Source organism: Egretta garzetta, unplaced genomic scaffold, assembly GCF_000687185.1.
Source record: "Egretta garzetta isolate BGI_Z169 unplaced genomic scaffold, ASM68718v1 scaffold154, whole genome shotgun sequence".
In the NCBI taxonomy this organism is placed as follows: domain Eukaryota; kingdom Metazoa; phylum Chordata; class Aves; order Pelecaniformes; family Ardeidae; genus Egretta; species Egretta garzetta.
Genome location: NW_009259600.1, coordinates 2674823 through 2682905, shown reverse-complemented (window position 1 = coordinate 2682905; position 8083 = coordinate 2674823). Strand labels below are relative to the sequence as shown.

Below are 8083 nucleotides of genomic sequence, written 5' to 3'. Positions count from 1 at the left end.
TTTCTGCTAATAACCACTCAAAACTGAACTTTACTGTGGTTAAAAGCCACTTCTGCTGGCTGTGAATGTAGAAGGGAATAAACGTTTGCCTCTTTCTTCACATAATTGTCTACTGTTGTAATTTTTTCCTTCCCTCTGTTAAGCCTTCCCACACTTTAAATTTTATCATTTTTCTTTAGGCTTCTGATCATTTCTGCAGCTCTCTTTAGGAGAGCCCAGATGTTTCATTTTCAAGTGTGGTACTAAAAACAGCTTTTATTGCTACTGCAGCTGAGCCGTTTGTTCCTAGTCTTGTGTTTTTTCTGCAGCTGATGGTTCCTGTCGAAGAACTAGAGTGCACAGCTTCTTAAGTTACACTGTACCTTTCCTTATTGCTTCTGAAGACTACTTTAAAGTCTAATCCTTTCCTTTTGTGCTGCTGGAATAAGGAGGTAGCTGCATAGGTGTCTATAGGAGCAGTATTGTATGGAGCAGGTCCTTGCATTGAACAAGTGGGTGATGCGGGCTGGTGCCCTGGGGTGAGATGACGTAGGAGGCCAAAATGACCCTTTAGTGTGGCCTGATAGTTACAGGATGAAGCTGGGTATGCTGGCCTTAAATAATATTCTTTATGGGTTGTGTCGTCTTATAATGGCTGAGTTTGTCTAGGGTAGTGTGTCTTACTCCCTTGCTCTTTCTGAATGCAATTCATATGCGATGTCTGGAGCAGAAAACATGTCCTTGCCCTTCACATTCCTCTCTGACCAGGAGGAAGACAGGCGGGGAGCCGGGGGAGCGCCTCTGTGAGCGTGGGCACAAGGCTTCCCTGCAAAAGTCCTCTCCTTCCATAGGAGAAGGTGGGGACCCACAGCTGAACAGACCCTTGCATGAGGAGGAGGATCTAGAGGAAGGTGCTCAGCTCCGAAAAGAGACCTAGGCTTTTTCTGTGTGTGTCTAGCTGGGAGGGAATGGTGAATGCCAGTGAAGCTGCCTCTCCTCTTTGGGGAAAAAAATGTTCACTGATGCCTCAGACTGCACTAACGAGAGAGAGTTTTTAATTTATTACCTATTGTTTTGTCATTAAGACCCCTGTCTTCATTTTTTTGCAGGTTTCACATAAACTGTTTACCAGTCATGCCTCTTCATGTCCTGTACCTAAGCTGATAAAGCATCTATGCACTTTAATCTCAAGTCTATGCCGATCTTCTAGTACGGTGTGAGCTGTGCCTTGAACCTTGGATATAAAGACCTACCAGCCAAAGTCTTGTTCCTGCCTTAGTAATGTTCCAGAGGTTAAATAACATGCTCATGGGAGAGATTAATAGCTTGTCCAGCCAAGAGCCAGAGTTCAGTGAGAAAGAAGATGACGAGTGGATTCTGGTTGACTTCATAGGTAAGACATCTGTCAAACGTAAGCTCTGCTTAGAAACCAGGAGCTTGCGAGAAACTTTACCTAAGCAAAACAGGCGTGGATTAGAGCGTAGGGTGTCTTCCAAACAAATGTACCAAAACAGGTTATGTAAACTGATGAGAAGAATGATGTCAGGTTTCTAAGCCTGACACAGGCTTCAGCAGAACCGCTTGTACAGATAAAATGTGTTTGACTTATTATGCAATTGTATTGCTTTACTGATAACAGTTGTTTTGTGTCTAGCATGGCTTGTCAGGGAACTCCCTTTTCCCCTCCCCTTGCTTTTAAAAACCAAAAATTTGTATACGTGCTGATAGGGGTTTATTTCTGTTTCTTTTTTTTTTTAATACCCTGTTTCTGGCTACGTGCAACCTTCTTGGTTTTGACCTCCTGCAATCACCAATGTCCATGGGTTCCTCTCCGCTGACTAATGGCCACCTACAGCAGACACTTGCACTAATTGCTCCGTGGAAGAAGCGGACATCGCTGAAGCATCGCCCGCGGATGGCTCACCTGTCTTCTCTTGTTTACCGTCTCCCCTGGAACACTTGCCGGAGGCCAGCGAGTCTTGCTTCATCCAGTTTGAGTCATGCCCCATGGAGGAGAGCTGGTTTATCACCCCTCCCCCATGTTTTACTGCAGGTGGATTAACCACTCTCAAAGTGGAAACCAGTCCGATGGAGAACCTCCTAATAGAGCATCCCAGCATGTCTGTGTATGCTGTCCACAATACCTGTCACAGCCTTAATGAGACTGGATGCGGAGACGAGGAGTTTCACAGCCCAGGTAGCCCCAGGTACGCCTGACTTCTCTTGTCAAGGAACTCTGTTGCTGGAAATATCTGGTTTCTACTTGATCAGCTTAGACACTTAATACTGAATTTTCCATCTTATTTCAGAGCAAGTGAATAACGCATGAATACTACACGAGGTGGGTAGGGTGGTCAGGGCTGCCTGCCTGCTTAGAAAAATGTTATACAAGATGACCGTGTCAGGAAACAGTTGGGCATGCTATTTTGACACCGCAATGAATATTTATGGAGCCTAATTGTTCCCTTGCAGAATATGCTCCACTCCTGTTGAAGCTGGTGGCAGTTACCTGTATAGCTGATAAAGTAAATTAGAAAGCACTTTGCCCCCTTCATAGCTATGTGTATCTTTCATAACTGTCAGTACCCTTTTAGTCACCTCGTGAGATGAAAAAATACTTTAACTATCCTGACAGGGAAGTTTGTTTTAGTATTTTTTTGTTCTTCAACCTAGTGATAGATTAGGACAGGTTTAAATTTTTCCACAGATGGCTTGTGGAACAAAAACAAACTGAAATATTCCACAAAGCTTACTTCCCTCAAGGTAAAAAATTGCACTGCAAAATTCTACTTTCAGCAAAGTAAGAAGTGGTGCTGTTTTGTTGTTTTGTGGTTTTTTTGGTTTGTTTTTTTTTTTTAACATGGGGGGTCCTAAAAATCTGGCCATGTGGAATTACTGCAAATGTATGTTTGCTGTGCACTGCTTCTTTGACAGTAACTGTCCAGTACATATACTATACTTGTATAGCTGTATGTAGATGTATACAAGTAGAATACTTTTGCCATCATTATTCCACACTTGCCTATGTGTTCATTGACTTGGAAATGATTTGGAAATAATTATGTATTTTGTGAATCCTGCTTAGTAACACTTTTTTTTTTTTTTTCCCTCTCCCATCTGGTGCCTACAGTTAGAAACAATTGGGGAAAAAAATGATAGTATAGTAAGCTTTGTTACACAGGGGGGAAAAAAAGTGAGTGTAGTGGTAGAGTTGCTGTAGGTAGATGCCCACTGATTTTTCTGATCACCTCCTTACCATACTTGAAGTTCTTAGTTCAAAGAAACAGGTGACTTTAAGATGACATGCTGCTGTATAACAGCATATATGTATATAAGATGTAAGGGGATTTGTATAAATATTTGGGGAGGGCAGTTTGTGATGTTAAGCATCAAGGGTCTAGCTTAATTTAAATCAGGGGGAAGATATGAGCACATAGCATGTTTTAAAATGAGGGTGTGAAGAAATCTGCAAGAGAACTGTAGGCTGTGAGGCATACCCTAGTGAGAGGCAGTAGATCAGTTTATCTAAAATATTGATTATATGGGACAGTAACATGCAAAATAAGATTCTGACTTTCCTCAGTGACTTGTGAACTAGGGATACCAGTAAAAATTCTTCTAGAGAAGAATCTTGTGTTGTATTATGCTGTATAGTTAAGCTGCCTTAGGAGTGTTGGGAGGCTTAAGGTGTGGTGATCCTCAACTGGTGTGTGAGTAAGCTTCTTCAGACTGAATTCTGTGCTGTTGTTTCGTCAGAGGATCTAGGCTTTCATGTAAGAGTTACTTTGGGTGGCAAAACTGAGAGTAGACTTAAGTATGAAGCTGAGGTAGGTTACAAAAACAGGGAAAATCAATCACACTGATAATGCGGTAAGTTTGAAAAGCTCTTTTGAAGTCTCTAGTGGTTTAATGGTTGGCCATTTAACATTGTAGGGCCAAGAAAAGCTGCTTAAGGCACACTGGCACAGTAAGTACTACTGTTTTGGGACAGTGCTTTTTGTTTGATCAGGCTACTAGCAACACTGCTTCCTCTAGAGCCTTGTCTGCCAAAACAATACTGGTTTTAGGACTAACCTTTGTGCCAAATTATGTTACTTGATCAAGCCTAACTACATCTGCTTTAACAAGCCAAAATGCTAAGTGCCGAAAAATTACTCTAATGTTAATTGGGGCATGGTCTGAAGCGTTTAATGTTTCTTGTGAAGTCTGGCTCTGTAGTGCAACTAGCAGGACACTTACGCTTTCTAGCCAAATAGATGCTGGGGGTGCAGCAGCGAATGTGTGTAGCAGCAGTCTGGCTTTAGATACAGCCCCTCTCAAACTACACTTTGGGAATATTGTTGGAGGCTCATCAGCCCTGTTCTCTCTGAGCCCAAGGCTCACTAGTACCAGGCTACCAAAGGCAACCATTAAGATGGTGCTACACTTTGGAAGAGGATGTGGCCTTTTAGCTAATTCAAACAACCTCTGCTATCATAGCTTCACTTTAAGATGGCAAGTAGAAGAGTATTTGATAAACCAACACCCTTCCAGCACTGGTTTGCAAGAGCGGGGGGGGAAAGCTTCAACCAGCAGTTTTAAACCAGTTTTTCTCCTTTTGTGGAGGAAATCTATTTGCTCCTTTTAAACCTTCCTCCTGTTTGCACAGCATCCTTTTGCTTTGAATTTATTGGGTTAATCATATTTTTCCATAACAAACCACAATACTTTATTAGCAGTTGATGCCCTTTGCTAGCTAACAACATGCAGAAGGGGCATGCTTAGGAAATACAGGTTCTAATAAGCCTCCTAGATGCTCACGGCTTTCCCCAGAAAGGCTTCATGTGGAGTTCCACCTCCAGCACTCTTGAACACGCTAAGGGATTGTCCCATATAAAAACCAGCAGGCACCCTCATGTAAATTAAACTGGTGTAGTCTGAAGAGAAAGTGTTTACAAGGCACTGTGAGTTGATTTGTCCTGTGTTACTCACTTATTTCTTGCTTTGTATTTTAAGTGCTAGGTTTAGGACAATATCCAGCGAATGAATAGAGGAAAACCAGCATGTCACACATGGCTATTCTGGGAGTCTGTAGGCCTTAGTCAGTCATATCAAGCTACCCAAGGAGCCAAAAGCAAGTGGATTTGGATATTTAAAAGAAAAAAGTAGAAGGGAGGGAGTATTCCCTTCCCAATGGGGAGTGTGGAGCGGGAGGAGGCAGAAGAGCTCACTTCTGTGCCGGGCACCTGAAGAACAAGGCTCCAGGGGTGTGCCATGGTCAGGGCAGACCAGGCCGAGGTCTACAGAGACTTATACAATAAATGCAAGTTAAGCTCTTCCAGAAGAGACTTTTTTAGAGAGTCATGCTCATGCTGGAAAACAGACTTCCCAAGAGACCTCTTGCTCCTGCCCGAGCAAGCTCCTGGTCTTGCAGATGTCTTTCCTGGGCACCACTGGGCTGACAGCTAGTCATTGGGTCCTGGGTGGGGAGAGAGAAGGCAAACAGCTCTGGTGCCACTGGTCTCACGCCAGCTGTGGCACTCAAACTTGGGATCTGCTTTGCTTTTAAAACTGCCAGGCTATTTTTAGCGTTACTTTGGAAGTTTCAGGAAACGCCAGTGATTGTTCTGTCAAGTAGGGAAGTCCTTTCTCAGTATGTCAGTCCCTGCTTGCATAGGCTGCTGGTTTTTTTTTTCACTGGTGCATGGTGGAGTAAGGGTTTGTCGAAACTGCTGACTCTCTGCTCGTGGGGGGCTGGTTGAGGAACAATCCTTCTCAGTTACTTCCCCTGTGTGTCACAGCTGGTCTATCTTTCCCATTCCTCTGTATGAACATTGTTTGGATTCACTTGTTTGGCTGGCAATCCAAATACACTTTCATTAGTGTGTTTCCACGTTTCAGGCTGAATCACCTGTGTTCAAGGTGACTTTTTTAAACCAAACTTTGCCTAGTGGATAACTCCAAGTCTTCTAAAGCTGGAGCAGTGTGACACACATTGCCTTGTATTTCTGATCTACGTTGCATCTTGGGCTTAGGGAGGTGGGGTGGGGAAGGAAGGACATGATAGCATAATACACCAGAGGTCCAAAGGCTATTGCGGTGCCTTCACACTAGAAGTGAGTTAGCAGCACTATGCATTACTTAGCAATGTGGATTTCCTAAACTGGCTTGACCTCAGCCCAAATATCTGTCCAGTAGATTAAGGGTGCCCTTTTGAAATGCTGGATGTTGATGTCCACGTTCTCCTGCCCTCTGTAGTCTGCATGTCTTTCCAATGCACCTCAGTAATGACTGATATCTGCTTGTTGCATTTCTAGACTGGAGGCCCGAAATGAAACGGGACAACGTGTTCACTGCTATGTCACAGCTCTTGCTACTCGTTCAACTTTTCTGGAAAAAAACAAGAGCTTTCGTCCTACCCACTGGATAAAAGAACATAATGGAAGACACTATCTCAACAGAAACGGTCTCCGTCGCCAAAACCTCACCAGGGATTGCCACTCTCGGCAAATCAAGCACAACGGACTGTTTGTTCACCAGCCTTGCCAGCGTCAGTTCAATTACTGATGGCTCTTGTGGTTTTAATCTATAGTCTAATTGTTTTTAGGTTGCTCTTGTTTTCATGCATAGGTAAGTGTGGTCAATCTGAAGCTGATCATCAGTCCCTCAAACACAATCGTAACTAGTGTTGTGTTCTTTTGAAATGACACACAAATATCTGAACATCTTGCAGCAAGTCCTAAACATTGGTGTTAAAAATCAATGTCTTGGAAGCCTATCAGTATGATAGTTTGTGTGCTGTTTTGTAAACTATGATGTATAGATGGTTTCTTAGTTGGTATTTTAAAGAAACTTAACTGAGATGGAAATCGGTTACATTTTGCATTAATCAAAGTGGAGTTAGAAAAAATTGAGGTTAGCCGTGTGCTTTAAAGACCAGTACTTGACAGCTTGTGTATCTGTCTATATTCAGCATATATGATTAGTTTCTAACGAGGAAATACTATAGCTGCCGGTGGATATTACATAGCTGTGCTGAACTGTTACAAGAAGGACATCTAATCTAAATTGCCTAGTACCTGCTTGTGTTAGTGGAGTTTGTGTAGGTGTGTTGGGTACTTAACATGGGTGTAAAAGGGTTAAATGTCCCCCGAATATTGTTGCAGTATGATATGGCACTGGTGTTACAGATGTAGTACCTCACAGTGGAGTGGAAGGAAAAGTGTACCTATGGGTGAAGTGCAGTAGCACAACCCAGAGAGCTGAACTGGGTTTTACTTGGTACAGTTCGAGTTCTTACTCCCTTTCTCTTAACTCTTTCTGTCTTTGAAAGATGTGTTTCCCCATCCCTATTTCATTTAATCTCTTGTCTAGTGAAAGGAAAAAGATGGTGGATTGGCCATTCTTTTAATCCCATCAGTAGCTGACTGCTCTTTAAAGAAATCAGGCTGATGGATAGCTATTTCTGAGCTGCTAATTGCTGTTAGATTTTTTTTCATATTTACAGATTGAGAGTAGCTTGAAAGTAGCTAGAAGGAAGGTTTTGCCAGAAGTACTCCTAAACTTCCTCTCTTTCTCTTGCTACAAAAATGAAGTCTGAGTTAATTGTGACTGGAAATGAAGGGCGGTGTGTGGCAGGGAGAAGAGTAAGCCTGTTTTTCAGCATATAGAAATAAACACAATAACAGGGTGTATAAAAATTGAGATGGATCAACGGTGGTTGTTTTCCTAGCCCGTTGGGGCAGAAGGACTGGATAACAATTCTGTGGGCCAACAGGAGAGAAAAGCCATTCAAAACTAACAAGTCATTTTCTTAAGATCACTGTGCGAGATGTTTTTTGGAAGTTGGCAGGCACTTAAAAAAAAAAGTAAAGTTCACCTGTTAAGAAAGTGTGTATTACACAGCAGCCATGTGGCATGCCAAACCCTGATAGATCAATCTGGGAAGCAGGTTAAATGGCCGTGGAAGTAAGGGAGCAAAAATCTGCACTGAAAGAAGGGGGGGGAATGTAAGTAAGTCTATTCCCCTTTCTGTCAGTGCTTAATGTGACTTACTGGTTTTTTTTCCTTGTGTTTAGTGCCTGGGGCATTAAAGTGTTAATATTACATTTAACCATGTCTTCCA

At 42.6% G+C, this 8083-nt stretch overlaps 1 protein-coding gene across 4 annotated transcripts; it reads left to right on the top strand.

The window, feature by feature from the left end:
* The first annotated feature begins 1068 nt into the window (after window positions 1-1068).
* Window positions 1069-7826, top strand: TP53INP1 (tumor protein p53 inducible nuclear protein 1). Of its 4 annotated transcripts, none has more exons than XM_035893877.1 (4): window positions 1069-1372; window positions 1838-2186; window positions 3913-3946; window positions 6276-6389. In XM_035893877.1, the coding sequence occupies exons 1-4, from the start codon at window positions 1261-1263 to the stop codon at window positions 6291-6293; spliced, it is 513 nt and encodes a 170-aa protein (XP_035749770.1). In that variant the 5' UTR covers window positions 1069-1260; the 3' UTR covers window positions 6294-6389. The 4 variants fall into 4 exon arrangements, with proteins under 4 accessions (XP_035749770.1, XP_035749769.1, XP_009636644.1 ...); XM_035893876.1 differs by having other exon boundaries at window positions 1835-2186; XM_009638349.2 differs by lacking the exon at window positions 3913-3946 and having other exon boundaries at window positions 6276-7826.
* Window positions 7827-8083: the final 257 nt, after the last annotated feature.